The sequence below is a fragment of the Mustela nigripes genome, chromosome 6 (assembly GCF_022355385.1).
Source record: "Mustela nigripes isolate SB6536 chromosome 6, MUSNIG.SB6536, whole genome shotgun sequence".
Taxonomy (NCBI): Eukaryota; Metazoa; Chordata; class Mammalia; order Carnivora; family Mustelidae; genus Mustela; species Mustela nigripes.
Genome location: NC_081562.1, coordinates 86,998,244 through 87,024,784, shown reverse-complemented (window position 1 = coordinate 87,024,784; position 26,541 = coordinate 86,998,244). Strand labels below are relative to the sequence as shown.

The 26,541-nt window shown below is 50.3% G+C and overlaps 3 protein-coding genes across 4 annotated transcripts in view; 1 reads left to right on the top strand and 2 right to left on the bottom strand.

Annotated features, from left to right (window-relative positions):
* The window catches only part of LOC132020340 (keratin, type II cuticular Hb6-like), an 18,365-nt gene extending 8,027 nt beyond the window's left edge, over positions 1-10,338 (bottom strand). Inside the window, exon 1 of the mRNA XM_059404520.1 lies at positions 10,297-10,338. Coding sequence (XP_059260503.1) covers positions 10,297-10,338 — 42 coding nt within the window. The remainder of the gene's footprint in view (positions 1-10,296) is intronic.
* Positions 10,337-15,409, top strand: LOC132020700 (keratin, type II cuticular Hb1). 2 transcript variants are annotated; one of them, XM_059404851.1, is made up of 10 exons: positions 10,337-10,705; positions 11,423-11,631; positions 12,411-12,471; positions 13,229-13,324; positions 13,527-13,691; positions 13,956-14,081; positions 14,332-14,552; positions 14,820-14,851; positions 15,138-15,273; positions 15,370-15,409. In XM_059404851.1, the coding sequence occupies exons 1-10, from the start codon at positions 10,337-10,339 to the stop codon at positions 15,407-15,409; spliced, it is 1,455 nt and encodes a 484-aa protein (XP_059260834.1). The 2 variants fall into 2 exon arrangements, with proteins under 2 accessions (XP_059260834.1, XP_059260833.1); XM_059404850.1 differs by having other exon boundaries at positions 15,138-15,409.
* A 5,239-nt stretch (positions 15,410-20,648) lies between these two features.
* On the bottom strand, positions 20,649-25,140 carry LOC132020339 (keratin, type II cuticular Hb5-like). Its single transcript, XM_059404519.1, has 5 exons — positions 25,117-25,140; positions 24,339-24,464; positions 22,609-22,829; positions 21,589-21,620; positions 20,649-21,096 (listed from the first exon to the last, which is right to left on the bottom strand). Exons 1-5 carry the CDS (start codon positions 25,138-25,140, stop codon positions 20,921-20,923), a joined length of 579 nt encoding a protein of 192 aa, XP_059260502.1. The 3' UTR covers positions 20,649-20,920.
* Positions 25,141-26,541: the final 1,401 nt, after the last annotated feature.

The following is a 26,541-nucleotide window of genomic DNA, read 5'->3' as shown; positions in this document are numbered from 1 at the left end:
CCGCGGTAGGGGGCGGCCGTGATGCAGCAGCGGCCTGGCCGGGGCCCACAGGCTGACCTGCAGCTGAAGGCGGGGCCAGCACAGTAAGATCCACAAGTCATGGTGTTTCTTGGGGCAAGGGAAGCTCTGAGGAGGGAGTCGTACTAATGGAAGGCACAGTGGCTGAAGTGTCTGTGTGTCGGACATCTTTGGGCCTTTTATATATACGGAGAGCCTAATGCGTCCATGGATTAGGGACAATTAGATGTCTTTATTGGCTTGGGTTGTTTAGCTGCCTTGGCTCCTCCCTTAATGTGCTTAATTGGGGGCCAGATGTGGCCAAATATTTATGGCCTTTTACCCTAAAATCCACAATGTTTATCTTCAAAAGCCCAGCTCACCTCCCCCACACGCTCCCCACAGGCTCTCCCGTACACATGTGGCAGAACTCAGGGATTCCAGGATGGGGGGAAGCAATGACTCATTAGAATGGAGGGAGGAGAAAGGCCGGGCTAGGGCTCCTGTACCCGCCCAATTTAAGATGTTTCTGCTGCTGTCCATGGTGCTGATCAAACCGGCCTTGGGACCCTGGGAGACTATGAGATTAACAGAAGATGATTTGAAAAGGGGTGTGCCTGGTGGTTTCCCACACACCGTTAGCACATTTCTCCACCGCCAAAGCTCCAACACCCCCACACCTGCCCCAAACCCTCACCCACACCTATCAACATACTCTTTATGACTCTCCCTCTCTCTCTCTTTGTCTCACACACACACATACACACACACCATGAATTCACATACTGGCCCTCCCACCCACAATCTCACACACACGTATACTCACCTCATGTGCATTCTCATCTACCTTGATTTGCACACAGACCAGTCCCTAGGCGAACTTATTAGACAGTCCTGGACAGCCTATGCTGAGAAGAGGCATTCCCTTCCTAAGACTCTTCCATGGGGCCTAAGGGGGCACATAGTGGTTTCACTGGCTTCAGGAATGCCCAGCTTGGGTGCCTAGGTGGCTGAGTTGGTTGAGCTACTGCCTTCAGCTCATGATCCTGGAGTCCTGGGATTGTGTCCTGCTTCAGGCTCCCTGCTTAGTGGAGAGTCTGCTTTTCCCTCTGACCCTTTTCACTCTCAAGCTCTCTCTCACGCTCTTTCTCAAATAAATAAGTAAAATTAAAAAAAAAAAAAAGGAATGCCCAACTATTTCCAACAAGGCCCCAAGAAAAGATAGCATATCTGGATTTCACCTCAAACATCCACTTTCTTCCTGGGTCCAGGAAGCTTGGAGTAGACACTACTGTTATAAGTCTGGATAGCATTTAGCTCAGAATACAATCTAGACAGAGAATAGAGATAGATACAGAATACATTTAGCTCAGAATAAAGCTAGATAGAGCCATGAGGAGGGTATCCAGCCCACTGCCACCACCTCCCCCCTACCTCAGATCTGTGCCATTTCCTGTGCTATACCAATCCTATAACCCCGTTCCCTTTACAGCAACCTGTCAGTAACCTTGGCAGATGTCAAAAGATATCACAGACCCATATCGGTGTGTGCCACCCGTAGTGTGTATAGTGTGGGCCTTGAACTCAAAAGGTTGGATGGGAGTCTTCCATGAATAGTTCTGTGTGATATGAGGGCAAGGCACTTCATTCCTTTGGGAAGTACGTTAAGTCTTTCCTTTGGGAAAATTACGGAGATGTCCACATGCTCAGTAAACTCCAGAGCACAGTGCAGATGTTCTTTGTTCAAATAATTAAGAAGCTGTGGTGCTTTTTAAAAAATTTTTCTTTTTCAGAGTTCACATTGAATTAATTGATTTTTTTTTTTTTTGACAGACAGAGATCACAAGTAGGCAGAGAGAGATGGGGAAGCAGGCTCCCCACTGAGCAGAGAGTCCGATGGGGGGCTCAGTCCCAGGACCCCAGGATCATGACCTTGGCCAAAGGCAGAGGCTTTTTTTTTTTTTAATTTGACAGAGAGACATCACAAGTAGGCAGATAGGCAGGCAGAGAGAGAGAGAGGAGGAAGCAGGCTCCCTGCTGAGCAGAGAGCCCAATGCAGGACTCGATCCCAGGACCCTGAGATCATGACCTGAGCCGAAGGCAGCGGCTTAACCCACTGAGCAGAGGCTTTTTAACCCATTGAGCCACCCAGGTGCAGGTGCCCCTCACATTGAATTTTTAAAATTTTTTAATTTTTAATATTTTTAAATATTTTTTAAAAATTTTAAAGACTTTATTTACTTCTTTGAAAGAAAGAGAGAGCACATGAGAGACAGAGTGCACTCACAAGCAAGGGGCAGGGGTAGAGGGAGAAGCAGACTCCTGACTGAGCAGGAACCCCCACATGGGATTTGATCTCAGGATCCTGGGATCATGACCTGAGCTGAAAGCCCAACTGACTGAGCCACACAGGCACCCAGAAAAAAACAGAATTTTAATGAAATAGATTAAAATAAAATCAAGTAGAGTAGAATAGAAAATAGAATAGAGTGCATTATATGTAGTAAAAATAAGATATCATTTCCTTTTTGTTTCAATTGTATGTGGTATGTGTGTATGTGAGTACTTTGTCACTACACAAAATTATTTCTTAATATGATTGAGAATAAAAAAGTTTAAATATACAGCATAGCAGTTAAGAACACAGACCCAGATTCCAAAATGCCTAGTTTTAAAGTCCAGCCCTGCCACTTTCTAGCTATGTAATCTCAGATAATTACTTAACCTCTCTGTACCTCATGTCATGATTTATAAAATGAGGATAATAGTATCCACCTCATAAAGTTGTTGTAAGGATTAAAAGACTTAATCCGCGTAAAGCACTTAGAACAGAGCCTGACACACTCTAATTATGTAATCATATTAGAAGTTGTTATTGCTGCTAATGCTGCTGCTGTAGATATACCAGTAGGTTTGATGGAATATACCTACCCACGTTCCTAAACCACCTATGTAAAACTCCCATTAATGGTGTCTATCTAAAAGGACTGGTAAAAGGATTAGATTAAATACATGGATAACGCTTAACACAGCACCCGGCACGTAGCAAGTGCTCAGGAAATGCTATGTACTTTTATTCTACCATGGGATCACTCTAAGGACTAGGGAGGACCTGAGACCTTTGGCCATAGTCATTTCTTGTATCCTGGAAAAGAACCCCAAACCAAATGTCCCTCCTTCAATCCCCACTCTAGCCCAACAGTCCCCAGGGAAGGCCCAGTGATAATCTCTCCTCTTAGGCAAAGGGATAATGTCACCAGTCCTTGGACAACTGCACTACTGGATAAAAAGAGAAACTTGGGCAGTCCAAAAAGTCTGTTATCTATTAATAATTCATAAATATTTATTTCTTCTTTGGCCTTAACAGACCACCAGAAATCCTCAGACATTAATTAATAACATACTCATTTTTCTTGCTTTTTTGCCTGATCCTAAAACCTCTTGATTTGTCAGTAGCCCAGGGATATCACAAAGTTGAAGGTGGGGGATATGCCACCCATCCAGGTACAATGGAACTCCAAAGAGAACAAGAGAAGTCAGATTTTCACTATAGCTGGACAGGTGGAAGTTGGACTTGAGGAGAATTTCCCAGAAGGAGAGCAGGTAGTCATTGTTTCCTAAAGGAACTTGCATTATGCCTCCCATTTAGGGAAGCTTTGTGTAAGAGAGAAAAATTATTTATTCTGGAGCAGCCACCAAGTTTTTTGAAACAGGGTAAACAAAAAAACCATCAGCAATGAACCCTCACAGCCTGGAGGAGGTACAGAGTTTGAACCTAATTAGTGGGATGGACTTCACCCACTGACTCAGACTGACTTAGACTGACTCAGAACAAAAAAACAAAACAAAACAAAACTTTGCTGATCTGAGGTTACAACCTCCTTTTTTAGCCCAAGTGGATCTTGGTTCAAGGGACACCCGAAAAGAAGGGGCAAATCTGGTGGTTTTAACATTAGGAAGCTCTTGTTCACACCTCCCTTCAGTCCATCCTTCTCCTGTGAAGAATGTTATAAGGCAGATTCCCCCAAATGGGTGGTGGGTTAGATGAGATAAAATCTTGTTGGGGAATTCAGTGATTATGTGATGGCTATATCACTACCATAAGCTGAAGCCTGTCTTAATTTTGGAAAAAGGGAGGAAGGCGCTAAAAGGAGGAAGGAGATACAGATTCTGGAACTCCTAATCTGACAGGGAAGACAGACCCACATTCATGAGAAAGTCCAGACGTCTGAAGAGGGCTGCTTTTCAGCTATATCATCAGTTGCTCAGGAATGCAGTGCCTTCTGATAGTGCCCATTCTGGGGTGATGTAGAATGGGAAAGGTAAGAAAGGCTCCCTGGAAAGGGTGAGAACAGACATCTGTAACGAAGTAGGTGGGGCAGTATTGGTGAAAAGGTGTGCATGGAGGTATTTCAGAGAGTGGACAGTAGGGAAACCTGAGCACCCTTGCAGGAGAGTCTGGGACTGTGAGATGTTGTGATAGTGGAGAACCAGTTGAAGCAGAGACCTCAGAGGCAAGGGAGTACTGTCTCTGGGATTCTGTTTCAAAGCTACAGGGTGGCAGGAAGCCTGTGGACTCTATATTTGAGGGTACCAAAGCATCTACACACTAGGCTTGCAGGTATCCAAAGGACTGTGCCCTTTCTAACCTTGCAGCTCATGCTTTCTATTCACAGAAAGCAGATGCAGAGCAGGTTTCAGTGAGGAGAGTTGATGGGAGAAGGAGAGGCTATTCATATAAAACTCAGGCTGTTGAGGGAGTTGACCCTAGGCCAGCTAACAGGCAGGACAACTAGATTCTTGAGTTGAGAGATCCAAGTCAGAGAGCCCTGCCTCCTCAGGCAAAACAGCCTGGGACAGTGGCCAATTAAGCATAAGAATTCACCAGAGGAAGGAGGGGCCAAAGGCCTTTGTGGGTAGCCTGGGGGAAGAGGGGAAGTGGATGAAGACTAACTCAGTAGCTCTGCCTTTGGAGAAGTCCATCCCACTAATCAGGTTCAAACTCTGCACCTCCTCCAGGCTATGAGGGTTCATTGCTGAAAAGCTGAAGCCAATATTGCCCACCTCTTCAGATATGTCCATACTTTGCCCTCGGTGCTGCTCTCCCTCCCCCATCAACCTCCTTTTCCTGTTCTTCCACCCCTGGAGTGTCCCCCCACCATTCTCCCATGGGTCTCCTAGTTTTTCCTCCGTTCTCCTCCATGTCCCTCCCCTTCCCGCCATCTCCGCTGATCTCCCCTCCCTTCCATTCTCTTTGCCCCTCCCCCAGATGGTCTTTGTCCTTCCAAATAGCTCTAGAGAGTACTAATCTAAGACCAAGCATCTTCTCCCTTCTTTTCCCTAGAAATCTAGCTCCCATCCACTTCTCTTTTTCCTTCCTCAATCCTGCCCTCACTCAGTTTCTACTTTTCCCATGGCCTTCAGGATTCTTGGTCTTGTTGGCTGCCTTTCCCTACCACTTCTGTCATTATTCAGGTCAAGGACTTCACTTTGGTCAAAGACACATCTACTCACTTCATCCCTCCTTCAGGCCTCAGTCAGGAATGTCTCCCCACCCAACCCCCACTCCCAGGAATGGCTGCCCTCTGGTCTGCTTCATCCGATCATCACCCCAACCTACCAGAAAGCTTTGCACAATTAACCACCAAGCTTTGATGGCTCCATTACTCAGCATTTAATATACAGTTGTTATTCATTTCATTCATTCAACAAATATTTATTGAGCACCTACTATGTGCCAAGCCCTTGGAATATATCCATGAACCAAACATCTGTGCTCATTGGTATATTGTGAGGTTTGTATTTTTTGTTCACAATCTAGGTGTGTGTGTCCAGCTTTTCTCTTATAACTGGATGCTTACCACAAACAAGGGTGAGCTCCCCTCCATACTCAGGTCCTGAACCCTGAAAGCACTGTAAAGGGCCATGAAGAGGATCGGGGGGGGGGGGGGCTGTTAGTGAGAGTGTGTGTTAACATGCTATATACAAACACTATCTACTGTGTGATACTTCTAATGATGGTAGACGGACAGATAGGAGTGCAATGAGATAAACTCATCCCTTCCACTGGGATCAAACACACCAGCAGACTCTGAGCACCAGCTTTGCCACTAGCTACACAACCTACAAAACTTTTAACCTTCTAGGCCTCAGTGTCCTCACCTGACACCTGCCTCAGAGGCTAATTATAAAAATTAAAATTAATGCTTGTTGGGCAATTAACATAGTATCTAGTATGAAGAAAAATTATGTTTTTTAAATTTAGAAGAATTCTCATAAAATGTTTTTCTACACTGAGCATATACTACTTGCATAATTTTTTTTAAATAACCACACACCCTAGAAAAACTCTTGTGTAAATATACCTTAAGACATGGAAAAGAATGTTCATGACAACTCTGTTCATAATACAAACTCTAGAAACATCCCTGAGGCCATCAGTGTGGAGAGATAAATTGTGGCATTGTACAATGAGTACAATTCACTGTGAAAATGAACATTAATGCAGCTACAGGAAGCCATACTGAACAAACTTAACTAGACACGAAAGAATACACACATTATAATCGCATTTATATAAACTTCAAAAACTGGAACATGAAGGGCACCTGGGTGGCTCACACAGTTCAGTGTCTGCCTTCAACTCAGATCATGATTCTGCAATGGACCCCTCACTGGGGTCCCTGCTCAACAGGGATCCTGCTTCTCTCTCTCCTTCTGCTACTCCCCCTGCTTATGCTCTCTTGCTCCTTCTCTCTGTCTAATAAATAAATAAAATCTTTTTTTTTAAAAACTGGAAAACTGGGGCGCGTGGGTAGCTCAGTGGGTTAGGCCTCTGCCTTCAGCTCAAGTCATGGTCTCAAGGTCCTGGGATCAAGCCCCGCATCGAGCTCTCTGCTCAGCAGGGAGCCTGCTTCCCTTCCTCTCTCTCTGCCTGCCTCTCTGCCTACTTGTGATCTGTCAAATAAATAAATAAAATCTTTTTTAAAAAACTGGAAAGCTAAATAATTTATGTTTTAGAGAGGCATGCATTGGTTCTAAAACTGCAGAGGAAAGCAAGGGAATGAGTCAACAAAAATCCCAGAGAGGAGTTGTCCCTAGGCCAGAAAGAAAGGAAGAACAATCAGAATGAGGCTCCTAGGAAGCTCTTGAGTTACACATTTGTGTTCTTTCTTCCTATAGGTGGCAGGCTCATCCCCTATACATTCTTTCATGTGGGTGACCTATAGCACAATTTTACCTCCTATAAAGCTCATATAGCCAGAGCAAAGACTACAGTGAAGATTTGGCCAAACTTCCTCCCTTCTCTCTTCCCCCTCCCCCTCCACAAGTCTTTTTACTCCAATTAAACATACAGATTGAATGTCCTTTTAGGTCTCCAAAATATATCAGCCTGCAGTTTAGCAAAATTTTGTCCCCTTTGAATTTTTTTGTATCTTGTTTCTTTAAAATTGTTGAGGAAGGGCCAGCCATTAGTAATTAGCTTATGTTTATGCATGTCATTTTTTTATAAGGAACTACACTGGGGCAGAAGGGAGCACATGTGTGAGATGCACCTTGACTCATGGCGCTTCTCCTCAGGTCACGAGCTGACTTGCAGGGAGCACTGGGGCTCAATTGTGGGCAGTGCCTAGAACTGTGATGAGGGTATAAAGGGTCTCGGAAGTGTTGGCCCAGCTCACCAAACACATAAAGTGACACCAGGTGACACACCCTCCTCTGGATGTCCAGATGGCTGACACAGTCCCTGAGCCCATGTTTGTCCTGTCACAAGGCGTCACCCCTGAATGTTTCACACAGGCACCCCTCCCCCAAGCCCTGGTCTGCTCTCCCACCTTCCCTTTTCCCATCCACCCCGCCCCTTCCTCGTTCCCTAAACCACCCAGCCTGCCTTTACCCCAAGACACAGCAGCTTCAGGGGGCTTCCAGCCCCATCGTTTCACGCTTCTCTTTTCTTCTCTTGGACTTAATGCAGATCTCTGTACTTCGTGAGCTCATTTTTCGAGACCTGTTCTATTGGAGTAGGGTGCTTCATAGGTAAGGAGAACACAGTACTCTCTGTCAAGACACCAACAGTACACCAGATGTGTACAAATAACTACACCTGCTCTTTTCTGGGGACGCCCGGGTGACTCAGTCAATTAAGCATTTGCTTTCGGCTCAGGTCTTGGTCTCAGGCTCATCGCAGACTCTGTTTCTCCCTCTCCTTCCCTCTCTCTCTTTCAAATAAATAAATAAATAAATCTTTTTTAAAAAAATTTAGGGATGCCTGGGTGGCTCAGTGGGTTAAGTCACTGCCTTCGTCTCAGGTCATGATCCCAGGGTCCTGGGATCTAGTCCTGCATTGGGCTCCTTGCTCGGCAGGGAGCCGGCCTCTCTCTCCGCCTCTGCCTGCCTCTCTGCCTGCTTATGTGCTTTCTCTCTCTCTCTTCCTGACAAATAAATAAATAAATAAATAAATAAATAAAATCTAAAACAAAAAAATTTTAAGCTTCCTTTTTCTGTCCTTTCCTTCAGTTCTCAGCCATGCATCCTACAGACCTCCAGTGCCAGCCTCACATTGTCCCTGTGCTACATTCCCACCTCCCCGGGCCCTTCCTGATTCTAACCATCCCAACCCTCTGTGACTCTGTCCAGTTCCTTAGACTGATTCTTCCCAGTCATAAATCCACAGATATCCCTCCTAAACAACTTTCTCTACCCTCTTGAAATTTTCCAGAGATTAGGAAATCCAGGTGTTGTCATAGCTTATAGGTGAGAAGGCATGGCATCTCCTGGGTTCCAAAAAATTCAAAGGTAACTAGCTAGGAGACACTGGGCAAGTTACTTAAGCTCTCTGAGCCTCAGTTTCCTTTCTTGTAAAATGGGGATGATGATATGTACTTCCTAGGGTTGATGGAAGAATTGGAGATGGTTTATGGCGTGTATGATATCATATAGGAAGTGACAAAAAAAAAAAGGAGAAAGAAAAGAAAAGAAAATATCCTCTTATCAAAATAAGACTTATGTTTTCCTAGGGTGTTCTAATTATAAATGGGAAATGTGTGCAAGTGATCCGATTTAGCATCACGGATGATGGAACAAGCTGAAAATTTGTGCTTCATGGGGTGATATAATAAGACTATAGCCTTAGTTCTGAAGTAGTCTGCCCAAAAATGTTTAAGTTGAACCCAATCAAGCCTCCAGACCAGCAATATCCAGCAGTGCTGTTGTGATGGGGGAAATGTTCTTTATCAGCTCTGTCAAAAAGTTAATCAGTGACTGTGTGGCCATGTGGCTCATGCAATGAGGGAACTCCATTCTGGGCTTATTTAATTTTAACCACATACACCTACAGGCTACCTTATGAACAGCCCAACTCTAGTGTTAACTTCCAGTTTAAAACACAGGGACAGAGCCACAAGTTAAGTCACATAAAACCGATTAAAAAAAAAAAACCTCTTGAGACTACTAGGAAAATTAAAAATGGAATGGCTAGTCAATGATTCTTTGGAAATATTAATTTTCTTGAATGTGCAATGGGTATGGTCCCAATTTCTATACATGTCATACTTCCTGTAACTGTCAAATAGGCAGGCAAGGATGGCACCGTGTTAACCGCAGTTGAATCCAGATAACTAAGGGGGAACATTTCAGGGTGTTTGTTATGCTCTGCTTTCAACTTTTCTATATGTTTGGAAACTCTCATAGTGAATGTTGAAGAAGAATGTTGAAGCAGATATTTAATAATCTGCAGGCTGCTAGCTGCTGGCTTGATAGGAGAAAGGGGTTGTATTTTAGTAGCCTACCAGACAGATGGAGATGGGGGAAATGCAGATATGTGTTCCAAACGCACTTCGGCCACTACTACTGAGATAGAAACTTCTAGATGTGATTTGTTAACACCTCAGTGTTTCCTGGGTCCCCTCCCACCTACCCCTGACAATCACACAGGTCCCCTGCTGCTCCCAGAATCTGGTCTTCCTTCTCCTCTCCTCCCCTGGACCCCTTCCCACCTCCCCTGCCCTGCCCTTCTCTCCCCAGTCTCTGGTGAGTACACGCCTGCTGACAGGACACTTTGAAGATGAAACATTGCTGAGTCCCCCTGCAGCCCAGAGGCTGGCATCCCATACACAGAGGAGGGTGCGGGCCACTCCACCATTATTAAAGCACATTCTAAAGAGGTGCTGGACTCAACTAACCGCCCAAGCCTATAAAGCACAAATTGACCCAACTGCACAGCCAAGCCCTTCAGATCTGAGCATAAATAGGACCGGGGCACCTTGCAGAGCACATTGGAGTTTCCACAAGACTCCAGACCTCATCCCTGTACTCCGAAGCCCCAACGTCCAGAAGCACCATGACGTGCGGATCGGGATTCTGTGGCCGAGCCTTCAGCTGCATCTCAGCCTGCGGGCCCCGGCCAGGCCGCTGCTGCATCACGGCCGCCCCCTACCGCGGAGTCTCCTGCTACCGCGGCCTCACTGGGGGCTTTGGCAGCCACAGCGTCTGTGGGGGCTTCCGCGCTGGCTCTTGTGGCCGCAGCTTTGGCTACCGCTCCGGAGGCGTGTGTGGACCCAGCCCACCCTGCATCACCAGCGTGTCTGTCAACGAGAGCCTCCTCACGCCCCTCAACCTGGAGATCGACCCCAATGCTCAGTGTGTGAAGCATGAGGAGAAGGAGCAGATCAAGTGCCTCAACAGCAGGTTTGCTGCCTTCATCGACAAGGTGGGTGCCCTTGATCACACCCTTCCTGAACCTCTGGGTCCTGGACTAGGCACTCAGGAGAGTCAGGGACAGGAGACATAGGGTTCAGAGGAGCTCCCAGTCTGATGGAGGAGAGGGAAGCACACCCAGGGCCCAGGTGGACCAAAAACAACAGTAGCAGAGGTTCCTGATTTGACAGTGTTGCTAGTACAGGCGACCTCCACTCAAGCAGTCAGGTCCCCACAGAGAGACAGAGACAGGCTTGGAACTGGCAGGCCAGAGCAAGAGGGCAGTCTGCACACACAGACACAAGAATGAACAGAAGAACTAGGAAGAGGACCACAGGGGCATCCTCTAGGTGGGGGTCCTGAGCCACATCCTTCCTGTACTCCACCCATGTTCAGGACCCAGGCTGAACATGGGCTCAGAGGCAAAACAGACACCTCTGGCTAGCTCCAAACCACATGCCACCCAGACTCACCAGGTCCGGATCTGTCTGTCTCCGTGAGAGCAGGGACTGACCCTCCCCAACCCTGGCTCCTATCCCTACATTGGACACTGCAGACATGCATGACAATCAGAAAGGCCGGAAGTCACCTTGTCTCCCACTGCCCTTCTCTGCCAAATCTCTGCTCAGCTGCAGACTTGGGACTTTACCCTAAAGCAGTCGGGCCCACCCCCAAACTGGCCCTGGGACACCAGGAGCCACCTGACACCCTCCTACCACCCTGAACACAGGTGCGCTTCCTGGAGCAGCAGAACAAGCTGCTGGAGACCAAGTGGCAGTTCTACCAGAACCGCAAGTGCTGCGAGAGCAACCTGGAGCCCCTGTTTGAGGGCTACATCGAGACTCTGAGGCGGGAGGCTGAGTGCGTGGAGGCCGACAGCGGGAGGCTGGCCTCAGAGCTCAACCACGTGCAGGAGGTGCTGGAGGGCTACAAGAAGAAGTGAGTGTGGCTGGGAGCAATGTGGGCACAGGAAATGGACTTGACTTGGAGCCCATTGGATAGGCTTAAGAAGAATTTTCCAGAAGGGTCAGTGCCCATGCCGGCCGGGGAGGGGATGGTAGTGTGCAGCAGGATCTTATCATCTGTGCCACTGGTGCCCAGAGGTCTGCCTGAATGCCAACCCAGGACTCCCCCAGCACACATATCTCTCCAACTTTGGTCTTCCCTTCTCAGAGCCTGTCCCCTGGGCCCAGTGGGCAGGGGACAGGGGCTTCTGCAGGCTTCAGGCCTTTTTCTGCTGATCTTTCAGTTCCCACCTATAGGACCTGAGTATCTGGTCCCTCGAGGCTGATGGGCCCTGGGGCTCTGGGTGTCCCACTGCCTAGGGTACTGAGTGCTGGTGAGTAACAGGTGGTATAGGCCCCTAGCCTGATGGATACCCAGTGGAGGGATACTGGTGCCACAGTATCCCAGTGGAGCTGCTGTGCAATCCTAGCCTGGGCCTGCATGCTGAGTCATTATTTGGGTCCTGAGGGGGACCTCATGGCAGCTTTGGGAATGGACTATGAGGTCCCAGACATAGGCTCTCTAGACCCCTCAGTTCAATGTGGGGAGAGAATCCCAGACATCTGCCAGATCCAATCAGAAAGAAAGGATCCAGCAGAGCTGCAGGGGTCCCAGCTGCTGGAAAGTTCCTGATATTGCTGATATGAAGTGGTGATGGCCTCTGGGGAGACCTGCCCTTCCCTGACCTCCTTCTCTGTCCTCTTCTGCCTCAGGTATGAGGAGGAAGTTTCTCTGAGAGCAACCGCTGAGAATGAATTTGTGGCCCTGAAGAAGGTAAGTAACATGGGATCTGGAAGCAAAGCCACCAGGGATCTTGGAATGACAGACTCTTCCTGGGGAGACCCAGAGGGTCTCAACCTCAGTGTGGGGTACATGACTTGACAACATTTGGATGGGAAATCTCAGAGATCAGATCATGAAAGACTCATTCAGATCGCTGATGAAGGGCAATAACCTTGGGATGTCCAGTAACACCCTGCCCTGGGGCATGGGGATGGCTGGGCTGACCTCTGGATGTCTTGTTCTGCTTCAGAGGTCGTGGTCTCTGTTGGGGGTCCCAGGGAGGCAGAATAGCCACAGTCTCTTTATTGAGGGACAGTGACCTGTCTAGCATTGTGGGAAGTCTGACCAAAAGGAGGGGTACAGCCCCAAGGTGTGGGGGAGGATGGACCAGAGCCAGCAGTGGCCAGGTGGAGTGTGGGAGGACTGTGGGAAGACCTGGGAGGGGTTGAGGTGGCCAACCAGGGAGTCCATTTGAGGAGCTTCTTGGAATAGGGAGGGTAAAAAAGAGAGCTGGGATCGCAAGAGGAGGAGAGGCTGGTGGCCCATCTCCAAGCACAAAGGGGTTTATTCTCAGAAGGGCAAGAGGTCGTGAAGCCCATGCTGGGTAGGCCAGAAGGGTATGGAGATGAGATGGGAATAAGAACACTGGGAATCCTTTCCCCTGGCCTCCATGGATGGGGGAGAAGAAAGGAGTTTGGAGTGATGACTACCATGGTCCTCTTCACTCAAAGACACCCCATCTTTCCAGGATGTGGACTGCGCCTACCTCCGCAAGTCAGACCTGGAGGCCAATGCAGAGGCCCTGACCGAGGAGATCGACTTCCTGCGGCGCCTGTATGAGGAGGTGAGGGGCTTTGGTCCAGGCAGAAAGAAGCAGCTGGCCTGGAAGTGGGGCTCTAGCCTAGATGAAGAGTTGGCCAGGGATTTGGGCTGGCCAGTGCTATGAGCCTGTCATGTGAGCAGGGTCTGGAGACCGGGGATGATTGGTGAGTGAGGCTGGGATGTAAATAAGATCCTTCCATCTTCTCATCCCCGACCGTCTTCAGGAGATCCGCGTTCTCAACGCCCACATCTCAGACACCTCGGTCATCGTTAAGATGGACAACAGCCGGGACCTGAACATGGACTGCATTGTGGCCGAGATCAAGGCTCAGTACGACGACATCGCCAGCCGCAGCCGGGCTGAGGCCGAGTCCTGGTACCGCAGCAAGGTGAGGAGGCACCTGCCTCCTAGACACGGCAGTAGGAGGGAAGCCAGGTGTATAATAACAAGGCCTCTTTTGTCCATGGATTCTGATCCCTTGGATGGTAACAGAAGAGCAGACAACTCTCAGGTTATACAGTCTGGGTAGGGCTGCCATGTATGGTCACACAGGCTGAGCACTGTACAACCTGCTAATGGTCTGTGGTGTCTGAGTGGGTGGGAGACTGCATCCTGAGCCTCAGGAGCATCTCTGTTCCCCCCCCCTCCCCAGTGTGAGGAGATGAAGGCCACGGTGATCCGGCACGGGGAGACCCTGCGCCGCACCAAGGAAGAGATCAACGAGCTCAACCGCATGATCCAGAGGCTGACGGCTGAGGTTGAGAATGCCAAGTGCCAGGTAAGTGTCACTTGGGGCATCCCAGGTCACAGAGGCATGTGTGTCCCCAGTGGATCTCACCATTCATGCTCCAAGCCATCAGCATGATCAGCGTCCCTGGCTGTGGTCCCTGGGGGAGACTCAGCTGATGATAGGGAGAGGTCTGCTCTTGGAGTGTTCCCAGATGGGGGAGGGGAGAGACTGGATACATCCAGAAAATGGACAGAGAGACCTGGGCCATAACCCACCTTGTTCTCCTCTGGGTCCCCAGAACACCAAGCTGGAGGCCGCAGTGACCCAATCGGAACAGCAGGGCGAGACGGCTCTGAGCGATGCCCGCTGCAAGCTGGCAGAGCTGGAGGCCGCCCTGCAGAAGGCCAAGCAGGACATGGCCTGCCTGGTCAAGGAGTACCAGGAAGTGATGAACTCCAAGCTGGGCCTGGACATCGAGATCGCCACCTACAGGCGGCTGCTGGAAGGCGAAGAACAGAGGTGGGGCCCCGCCCAAACAGGCTCTGAGCTGCTCATTCCTGCTCCTTGAATAAACAGCACCCTTTTCTCCTGGGCTGGGAAGGACCAGGGATCTAGGACAGCCTCTCATCCATCACTTTGGGGGAGGTCATGGCTTGGGATTGCTACTCTCAGACTCTCTCCTCCTAACCTGACCACTAGGGATGGACCCCACCCCAAGGATTTGGGGAGCTCTATTTGCAACTCTGGTAGAATCACTCACGTTGCCTTTTTCTTCTTCCCCCTCAGACTATGTGAAGGCGTTGGCGCAGTGAATGTCTGTGAGTAACACAGCCCCTGTGTGCATGGATTTATTTCATTCCTAGAAGGGATGGCAGAGTTTGGAGTGAGGGCTTCCACTAAAAGCTAAATATGATAGGGTGGGTGGGCTGGCATCACAGCAGGAGGGACTGGGAGTCAGAGCAGCTTTGAAACTAGATGCACCTACTGTTGTAAGTCATTTTCTCCTGATTTTGAATATGCAGGGCTCAGGGCATGGGGAGGGACGTCATCGGGGAAGCTGATGACCCACCCCCAGAATTTTAACTGGGCCTTTGGGGTTCACAGGTGTCAGCAGCTCCCGCGGCGGGGTCGTCTGCGGGGACCTCTGTGTGTCCGGCTCCCGGCCTGTGACCGGCAGTGCGTGCAGCGCCCCCTGTAGCGGGAACCTGGCGGTGAGCACGGGCATGTGCGCGCCCTGCGCCCCCTGTGCCCCCTGTGCCCCCTGTGGCCCCTGCAACTCAGTCACGTCTTGTGGCCTGGGCACTGGTGGCGTGGGCTCCTGTGGCATCAGCTCCTGTGGCGTGGGCTCCTGCGCCAGCAGCTGCCGCAGATGTTAGACACCCCAACTCAAGCCTCTGGCCTGGGGTCTCTCCCACCCAGCCTCCCAGTGGAGCAAGCTCTCGACTACTTCTCTGGCACTTTGAACGGTCTGTCCCACTCCCAGCCTCTCGTATCTGTACGTGATCCCTTCTTCCTCAGCCGTGCTGCCTGCGCTGGGAAGGGCCGCCCGTCCCCTTGATACCCGTGGGAAGGGGGCTCAGGGGCCAGAGGGCCGGGACAAGGGCCCCACCCTACGCTGCCCTGGGTGATGGCCGCACCCCATCCCCCCAATATTCCCCTTCCATCTCTGCCGTGTTCATCTCTGTCTTGATCTGTGTTTCCAATAAATCAATGTAGCCAACTCTGAGCCGTATCTGCATCTCTGTTATCCACAAGGGTCCAGGTATGGAAGGGTCCCCAAAGTCCCGTGGAGCAGAAAAGGATCTAGTCTGAGGTCTCCATCTCCTCTGTCCCTGGGCTCACAGTGGTCTCAGATTGACCCCAAGGATTGTGCTAGGGTTCTACATGATGTCATTTTACACACACGACTGTAATGATCTTATCCGCAATGATGCACCTTGCAGAAGAAGCAGCCAGAGATGCTCAGGAATTAGGGCAGCACCCTACAAGTTTCAGCGTCTGGCTGGGGCTTGAAACCTGTGTGCACCACTCATGGTCATTTCACCAACCCACACTTGCCTCCCAGAAAACTTCCTGTGCGTATCTATAAACTGATGGATAATGAAAATTCGAGTCACCAACCACTCAAAGCTTAAGGAAACAGCAGTCATTGCTTTGCTGGGGAAGACTCATGCCTGAGCCATTTATGAGGATTCCTTGAAGGGTAAATACATGAACATAGTTTAAACTTTCAAAAAGCCTTTGATGTGGCTACTTCTTTTTTTTCTTTTAATGGAGTCCTTTTGGGCTTTGGAGACTTGTCATAGCTGACAAATTACCTCTGAGATAGGAAACCGCACATAGCGAGAAGATGAGCTGGCACAGAGGGGAGCACATGGACCCTGGAGCCAGATGACTTGGGTCTAAAACTGGGCTCTCTTCCTGCCTGGCTCAGTGACCTTGGGCAATTTACTTATCTGCTCTGTGCCTTAATTTCCACGTCTCTAAAGTGAGAATGAAAAAAGAGCACCTCATAGGGCAGATGGGAGGACTAGGAATTTCATACATGTAACAATCCAGGCAATTCCTGCCACAAAATAATCATGATATGGGCTTGCCTTTAGCAGTATATATTTGCAGAATATAAAGTGGAGACCCCTCCAGGAAGCAGTGGCCAGCCTCCCATCAACATCCGTAAACTGAATACATGTACACATTGACATCATATTAAATTTATATCTGTGATCAGAGACAGCAAATAGAGAAATCTCCATGTCTTGTGGGGCCATTGAGCTCCTTTATGCAGAGAACTGTTTCCCTCTTGACAATGATGAAGCTCTGACAAGGAGCAAAGAATCAGGAAGACGGCCTCTCGGCTTCGCTATGGGCAAAGGCAAGTCCCTGAATACGCATTTGTACAGCAGGGTCCGTTTCTAACCTTCCAGGCCCAGGCCCCAAAAAACGGTAACAGAAATTTAAGTCCCCCTCCCCACCCCTCAGAGCAGTAGAAATAAGGAAGAATATTGAGAGACCAGAAGTGAGTGGTCTGAAAAGACGACACTCTTTGAAGGGAGAGGATGGATCCAAGGGCCTCCCACCCACCAATACCGCCTCTCCCGCGACCTGACGGAATTCTGAGCAGGGCAGAACCCTGGGAGAGTTCCAGAGTGTGCAGTTGCTCTAACCAGCCCTCTGTGCTGTGACACCACATGGCTCAGAAGCAGGCTTCCGGGAGTCTCGACCTGAGTTCCAAACCCGAGCTCCGTCTCTCTACCCTTCAGTTTAGAAACCACCCGCGACTCCAGTTCCAATGAACTTCTCACCTCTTCCAGCTGACTCTTCCCTTCATATCCCACAGGTCTTAGCAGCCCCGCAGGGCCCTAATGACTGGCCGCACTTACTCTCACTCAGCCCCCCTCCAGCTCTGACTTTCGGTCCTATACTACTCCAGGAGCACAATCCTCACTCCCTCGATTTCCCACTCCTTCACAGGCTCAGGGAGAGAAGCAAGAGTGAAGGAATCAAGCACCTAATACTCATGATGCCAAATGGTGGTGGGGAGGGGGGAGATGGTGAAAAAAAAAAAGGAACACCTTGCTGTGTGACCTTTAAAAAGTCACCTCCTCTCTCTGGGCCTCCATGTGTTCACTGGTTAAATAAAATATTTAGGTAACATGGCTGCTAAGGTCCCTTACCGGTTTAAAGCTCTGTTAGTCTTCAGAAGAGCTGGGACGAGATTGGGAGCTTTGGGAAAGCGGGGAGACCTCAAGCTGTGCTGGGTTCACGCTATTCGTAGCTTCGTTCTGTATAGCTGTCTGTGCACAGCTGTCTGTGAGTACAAAAATGTGATTGTATCCAGATCAATGCACAGCTCACATGTGTGTGACTGTGAACCTTTCCAGTGTGCAATTGTGTGTGTGCATGTGTGTATGTGCCAAAGAGGGGAGTTTTATTTTGTGGGTACCTGTGGATAGGACCTCAGCGTGAGCACACAGGGAGACTCATGCTGGTGGCGGGGGGCCATGGGGTCCCAGATGGAGAACTGGACTAAGATGGGAGTAGTGAGGGCGGTGCTGTCAGCTGTCATAATGGGGAGGGGCCCTCTGGCCAGGGAGCCCCAGCTCTAACCAGTATGTTCCCCTAGCTCCCCTCCTGCCCTGTAAACACCCGAGCTCCAGCTGGAGCAGCAAGAGACCAGCCAGCTCTAGACATGTAGAGCCTTCTTTAAAGGCGTCCAAAGCCCAGTCCATGAGATATTAATTATGCTTGTTATTCTTACTATGTTTTCAGCACTATATATTTTTCACACAACCCTGTGACAGGCACATTCGTATTTTATGGGTAAACCATGGTGCAGAGAGGCCAGGTAGAGAGGACAACTAAAAGGGATAAATGAAGCTACACCAGTTAGATCTGGGGAGGGCAGGACTGGGGTTCAGAAATGGCAGCGTTTGGCCAGGATAGCAGCAAGATTGGAAACAGAATCCAGATCCTTCCATCCTCCCGGCTGGCCTAGCTGAGACACTACGGTTGGAATGATATCAGGAAGGATTGCATTTAGACTCGAAAGACTCCTAAGGGGTTTCTGTAGGGTGAGACGTGTTAATGGTGGAAGAAGGACCCAATGCATCCAAGGACAGAGGGGACAAAACATAGAGCCTCTCTCAACCTGTTCATATCAACTGCGTGGCAGGCCCTGGATTTGTGTGACCAGGACAGTCACCAGCCTTGAGAGGCTCATGTAGAGATGCCAACTCAGCTAAGTTACATCTGTCATGCTTCCAGACTATTAAGTGTGAGGCAGACATGAGGATCCAACAGAAGGCTGACCCCTAGTGGTCCCCTCCTTCTGCTGAGACATGACGACTCCGGTGACAACCTGCCTCCCTTCAGAAGTCACCTCTACTAACAATGCTTCTAAATAGGCTGGCAAATGACTCTCTATAAATGTACCAGACAGTTCTCTCCCACCCCAACATGGAATGTGGCCTGTAGCCAGGGGAACCACTCAGAGAATCAGTCCCCAAACCGCAGGCATGGCTGGTGGCCCAGGCAAGACACGCAAGCCTGACCCGGCAGCCTTTGGGATCTGAAGTGATATCAGGCTTGGGATTTGAAGTAGGAAAATGGGAGCAAGCCAGTCCTCAGGGATGTAGGCTGTAGAACGCTCACCCTAAGTCCTGACAACAGCTCCTAGGTGAGGTTTCCTTCAGCACTTCCCTTGACATGATCAGCACAGCAGGAGCTGGAAAAACCTGACCTTGAAAATCACAGAATGTCATTACCTCTTGGCAAAATGCAGGGAACATGGAGCCCAACTGAGAAATCTCACAGAGGGGCAGCTCTGCTTTCAGGCAGTGACTTCCCTTCGGGAGTGTGGCAAGAACGTTGACACCGTGGGTGTCAGTCTGACCAAATGGGACTCCAGTGGGTCCCACCCCCCACCCCTCAGGTGGGAGGCACTCTTGCAGCCAAGTTTCCGTCTCATTCCTCTTGCATGAGACTGCTCTGTTTACCCGGGAAGGGGGCCCTTTGGATACCTGTTTTCTGGGCAAGGACCCAGGAGAACACAGCAGACACCCTGGCACTAGCTTTCCTTAAAAGGTAAAGCCAGGGCCTCCTGCCAATGACGCACCTTCACCCCACCCAGGGACACAGAAAGTAGAAACCATTGTTCCCAGATGTGTTAATGATGTAACCCTTTGTGCAACAGAAAAGAATGTGAGCTCACCAAATGGAAGCTTCTCTTGGGCCTAAGGGACGAAGAAAGAGCCCAGAAACCCAGCCCTTCTCTGGCCACCCACCACCCCAAACTGGCCTATCTTCTGCCCCCCAAAGTCCAGTTGCCTTGTGAAAACTCAGAGCAAACTACACCTTAGACCTAGAAGTAGAGGCAAAGCTGGAACTCTCCATCTGATTCCAAAGACTCGCCCAAGACACTCCTCCACCAGGGTATGCCATTCCCAACCTACCATCAGGTCACTTGTCACAGGTCACTAGGGCCCGGGGCCCCCAGCCACCCAGTGCTGTTCATATCCCCCAGCCCCAGTGTGCGAGGGCCATCTTCCCCAGGGTAAGTCTTCAGGTGCCCCTGCCAGGGCAGTGGGAGGACAATTCGTCCTCATCCCCATCTCACGCCGTTCTCTTCGGGCCTGGTTTTCTGGTTTCTGGCCTGCTTCCCTTCCAGAACCAGGTTCCTTGCTCACTCCGCACTACACTCGACCCTCAGAGGCCATTCTGTAAGCCTCCACAGAGCCAGTGAGTGGATGAATGAAGGCAGAGCTCAGCCACTCAGCAGAGGGTCCATGAGGCTGGGGAACAAGCAGATCTGAGGAGGAATTAACCCCTTCTTTCTCTTCCCCCAGGGGCCTGCAGCCGCCCAGCCCTTAGGAGCCTGGTTCATATCACCGCCAACTGAAGTCATGTGGACCCACACACCACAAGGGGAGGTAACTTCCTGGTAGTGTCTCCTCCTTTTCTCCTGTCCCTGTTAAACCCGATCAGCTTCCACCATGCTCTGTACACAGCTTGAGGAATCCAGGCACAAACAGCCCCTGGGGGGCTCAGTCCACTGAAGAACTTTTTATTGCAAAGGAGGAGTCCCAGGGAAAGAGGAGTCTGGGGGTGGGTCAGAGGAGCAGGGTACTCGGTCCAGGTAAACCACCAAGCTTCCCCAATGGCACAGCGTCTCGGCTGTTTTCACCCAGGGGACAGGGCAGTGACCATTCCGTAAGCTAGATTCCAAGACTTTCCGTTCTGGGGTGAGGTTGGGGGGGGGGGGGGGGTGACCATGATGGAAAGATGAAGTGAGGTCCAGTTCCGTGGGAGAGGGCGTCTGAGGCACAGGGTCAAGTCCTTGGGGGCAGGAGCTAGGGGTCTTTGACTTCTCCACAGCTGGGCAGGAACATTCAGTATCCGCGGGTGCCTCGGCAGCCTAAGCCACCGAGGCAGGCGAGGGAGCCGCAGAGCGCGCAGCCGCCGCCAGGGGCGCGGGTCTGCAGGGCGCCGGAATCCGCTCCGGGAGGCAGCAGGCGGGCGGGGCCCGAGGCTGAGCCGAGTCCGCAGGTGGAAGCGTTTCCCAGGGCTGAGAAGACAGTGGCTGTCGGGGACAGGAAGCCTTCTTCTCCCGCTCCGCCCCCGAAGGCAGATAGACTCCTCTCCAACAAGGAAGATGCGAAGACCCTCCTCCACCCCCACAGGAGACCGGTGCAAACTCCCCAAAGTAATAATACACAGGCCCCTTCCCCCAAGAAATAGACTCCAGAATGCCCCCTCCCTGGAGTCGGACACACAGATTCTCCCACGCCAGAATGAAACAGTCTCCTCCACAAGGACAGACCCATAGAAGCTCCTCCCTCCCCCCAGGACAAACCAACAAAACCACCCTCCAAAAGGACAGACCACCAGACCTTCCCCCCCAGCACACAAAAAGAATTACTCCCAGGAGAAGGAACAGACTCCCAAAAAGAGAGACACACTGGAAGCAGACCCCTCTCCCTTCCCCAAAGAATACACCCAAAGAAGAGAGGCTAAGATTTGACTTCCCTAACTCAATCCGGGTCTAAGATTTACTTACAGAAGCTCCCTGCCCCAAATCCCAGACCAAGCCTGCAGGGGAGAAGGAGGAAGTGAGTGAGTGAATATACCTCCTGGGTATAATAATCCCCATCCTTTAAAACAAAACTCTCCTGGCTTTCCCCTACAGGCAGAGATCCGTCCATCCCGCATGCTCCCGGTTCTCTCGGATCACCACAACCCTTTTGCTTCACATTCCTCAGGACCTTAAACTTAATCCTTCCTCCTTAAATTCAGATAGCTCCGTTTTACTGATGACTTCCTGGAGGAGGGAGAAGACTAGAGATCTTTCTTCAACCTAAACCTAGCCTAAAAGAAGAAACTGTGAAGGGGGACATTTTAAAGGACACTACAGAGAAAATAGCTCCACCACCTGAAGAGCACTGGTTGAACCTCATCCAGTCACTTTCTACCTGTGAGTCCTTGAGACGGGCTTTTACCCTGAGACTCAGTTTCCCCATCTGTAAAATGGGAATGACAGCACTTCCCTTCCACGGGCTTTGTGGGGTTGAAAGGAGAAAATAAGTGCAGGCTGCCTGACGCATGGTGGGTTCCCTTTCCCTCCCCTCGGTCTGGAGAACCCAGCTGCAGCCAGCAGCCCTTGGATCTCTGCTGTCTAAGATTAAAAGCCATAAACCATGCCTTCCCCATAAACCATGCCTTCCCCAGGACTGGGGGAAGAAAGGCAGAACCGAGGAGAAGGCGGGGAGACCCTTATTCCCCCCCACCGGCTGGGCCTTGGTCCTTGCAGCTATCTAGATGGACAGACTGACCCCGGCTCTCTGCTCCTGAAGGTGAATGACTTCACAAGTTGTCCTATCCCAGGTGCCAAAGGTGCTCATCAGCTGGAACATTTTGTCTTAAGGCCCTCAAGTTGGTGGGGGAGAAACTGGCTCCAGGAGAACAAGTCCCAGGTCGTCTCTTCCCACCCCTCTCCAGCTGGCGAGGACCCAGATAGTGACCTCCCTGCGTCCCTGCCCTCCTCACCGTGGCCACATCCAAAGCACCGGCCAGCCCTCACCTGCTCTCCTCGCCCTCCAGCAGCTTGCGGTAGGTGGCGATCTCAAAGTCCAGGCCCAGCTTGACGATCATGAGATCCTGGTACTCGCGCAGCTGGCGGACCATGTCGTGCTTGGCTCTCTGCAGGGCGGCCTCCAGCCAAGCCAGCTTGCCCTGGGCGCTGTCTGAGGCACCTTCTTCCGGCAGAGCCCGTGGCTCTGTGCCTCTGTCTAGTTCACAGGGCTGGGGGCAAAGGGAAGACCACGGGACAGGACATCCTTGGTCCCCACCCTCCCCCACATCGAGGATCCAGACCTTTCTCAAAGGTTGGAGAGTGAGCGAGGGATTAGAGATCATTGTAAGGAATGGGTGATCCTGTTCCGAAAAATGGATGTGTGTGTGTGTGTGTGTGTGTGTGTGTGTGTGTGTCTGCTTGGCTCCCAGGATGGAGACTTGGGGCCAGCCATCTGGGCTGGCTGAGAGTGAACCTTTCACACCTAACGTGTGACTTTTCTAATAGGAGCTCAGATCCAGGAAGCATCCAATGCTTCCGAAGACCTCATTAGCGTTCCATCAGGAAAATTAACCAGAAGAATATCCTTTCCTCATAGGAAACTAGCATCTGTAGTGTCTGGGGAAATACAGCGATGATGATGATGATGGTGATGGTGATTGTACGACGACGATGATGATGAACGCTTGCCTTTTGAGATGTGTTTGCTGCTCAGGAAACTGGGGTGGGAGGGGTGGGAATCAGAACGGCTGAGGCGAGCGGGAGACTGAACTGTGACAGGGTTACCCCCTGGAACCTGAACAGCCATCCGTTCCTGAAGAAAGGTGAGCCCCTCAAAGCCTGAGATACTTATACCTGCAGAAAGCCCTTCCCTCTGCAGGTAGAGCAAGAGCCGGGGTCTCAACGGAGCGGCTGGGGGGAAAGAGAGACAGATGAGAGACAGAGAAGTGGGGAGAAAGAAAGCATTCATGTGGGAACCTCTCCTTTCTCAGGTCTCGAGCCTGAGCCACCACCCTGAGTGCCTAACAGAAGCCCGGTTAGAGGCATCAAAAGGTAAAGGCCAAATGTTAACTGTATAGCAAGAGTATCCCATGCCATAAAGAAGTATGCACAGTCTCATTCTCCTGCAATCACTAGGACCTCTTGCACATTTCAGTCTTGTTTCTTGAATTTAGAGACATGGGGTCATGTGCCTTCTGTCTTCCACAAGGATAACAACAGTGCTGGCCCAGATGACGGTCAATGGCAAAGAGACTTCTGGCTCTGTGTTAAAGGAATCAACTTGGGGCGGTGGGGTCAGGGGCATGCAAGTGAAGGCAACAGAGAAGACAGAGGCCTCTCTTCTCTAGCCAAATGCCGCTAAATTTGCACATTTTTGAAGAGGACCCAGAAAGCTGGATTTCTAGGAAAAATCTTGCTATTTCTGAAGACGGGCTCAAGTTTAATGTTACGTAGGACAAACATCACACACAGACACAAAAATGTACAACACATAAAAAGTGATATGCAAACAAACATGCATAGGATACATATTTATCTACATGTTAATTACTTGCCCACATGAAAGACAGAGAGTCCTAGGCAAATGCAGCCACACTTCCATTTGCTCAGACACTCACAAGGAGAAACTCTATCCACCTATTCCAGAGGGTAGGGGATGACCGACTAGTTGTCACAGATAATGGACACCCTCCCACCATTCCTCATGCCGCTGCTACCCCCACACCGCCACCCCTCACCTGACTCTTAGCACTGTCCACCTCCGCAGTCAGCCGCTGGATGGCCTGGTTGAGCCTGTTCAGCTCCTCCTTGCTGTGCCTCAGGTGCTGCGTGGGTTTCCGCACGGTCGCCTGTACCTCCTCGCACTGCGGGGTGGGGTAGAAGCAGCACAGGGAGGCTCAGGGAAATGAGAGCTGACAAGGCCATCAGCTGAAGCCGGCAAGACAATCCCAGTACCAGCCCCTCCACCATCCATCATGGACAGATCCTCTAACTTCTCCAGGCCTCTGTTTCTGCATCTGTAAAGTGAGGACGGTAATCTTTTCTATCTCCAAGGGTTGTATAGAGAATGAAATGCGCTTGGCAGGTGCCCTGGAGGGTGCTCTATCAGGTCTGGAGATGCCTAAGGTAACAGGGGCAGAGGGCACAAATGATCCCCACGTGTGGTGACATTCTGTTGAGTCTGTGGACTGGGATCACATAGGGCTTATTCCAAGCGTTGAGGTAATTAAACTTCAGGAACTCGGTTATGGTCCTTCACCACATATGATCACCTCAACTAATAGAAAAATCGTTTTCAAAAACCCAGCAGGGATTCCTAATTTTAAAAATACTTCTAAAAATCTAGGAATGGGGAGAAACTTCCTTAACTCGATGAATGCTATTAGTAGTGACAGGGATCCCGATTCTAGCTCTTTCCCCAAAACTAGGGCCACTATGTGGAGTACTCTCTGCAAGGGACAAGACCAGTGGGCCTTTCCCCTTCCTGTGCCTTGTCCCCGCACACTGGTCTATTACCAGCCTGGGCTCGGAACCAATCATGGTGCCTTATACCATTCAAGGTCCTTCATCTCCACATCACTGGGGCTCATGACCACCTATGAAGAAGGCCGGGTGGATGTCACTGTCTCCGTTATCTTGCCCTGGGTGAGCTGAGTCTCACTACATCTGCCGAGTGAGAAAGTAGGGACCCAGCGGGCTGTGAGTGACCCTACCAGTCAGCAGCTGAGCTAGACTGCATTTGAAGCCCACGCTCTTTGCTCTACACCCAGAAGAACACGAAGCCACACACTCTTTAAGCAGAGAACAGGTGCTGTTCACACCAGCCCAGCGCCAGCTGCTTTCCAGGGCAGATGGGGAGTGGGAAATGGATATGAAACAGACAGCAAGTAACATCATCTCCCCTCTATGTCTGCCCTGGTCCCACAGCCCACGTTTTCCTGCTCCCATTCCCAAAAACTGCAGACACAACAGACAAGCTTGAGCATGGCTGAGTCCAACAGATCTGGGCAGAGTCTAAGACCCCTCACCCCATGTGACCCAGTGCACCACGTGGACAAGTCTCACCATGATGAAGAGAGCTGTTGTCTCCTCCAAGCCTCCAGTGAGCACCAAAGCCCAGCTTCAGCCCAAGCAGCTCCCAGAATCCTTGCCTCTGAGGAAGTAGTCTCTCCTTCCTGGGGGCTTTGTGACCTCACTTTGTTATAATTGCAGAATTCTGACAGGGGCTGGAAGGGGCTGTTATGTCAGCCCGGGTGGAAGAGTGGAGGTCCCGTCTTGAAGGAAGGAGGAGGAGAGGGAAGGAAGGGTCCTTCAGGTGGGGGAAATGTGTGGAGCCAAGTAGTTTGGGCGTATGGAGTGAGAAATGGGGAGCAGTAATAAAAATAATCGTGGCGTACCCACCCGTGGCTTCGGAGCTCCACATGGGACCCTTCCTGATCACAATATCCTCTGTCTCTGAACCCATCCGATCTCCAAAGTAGCCAGCATCCTGGGCTTTTGTATTAAGCATTCCTTGGCTGTTCTTTATTGCCATGTGCATAGGAAACCCTAAGCAATTGGTTAGTTCTGCCTAACTTTAAACTTTATAACAGTAGAGTTACACATTCTATGACTTGCTTTTCCCTCCCCAACATTCTGTTTGTGAGATTTTGAAGCATGTAACGTTAGTTAGTTAGTTAGTTAGTTAGTTTGTTTGTTTATTTGTTTTCACTGCTGTAGTTCTTTCTCCATTCTCCTACAGGTATACACACATGGGTACTTTGGTTTTTGTGCTAATACCGCTGGTAGGAACTTTTAGGTACGTTATCTGTTGCTGTGCTTCGACAAGAAGTTGTTTAGGGTACTGGCTGTCAAACCATTTTTTTTTTAAGATTTTATTTATTTATTTGACAGAGATCACAAGTAGGCAGAGAGGCAGGCAGAGAGAGAGAGGGGGGGGGG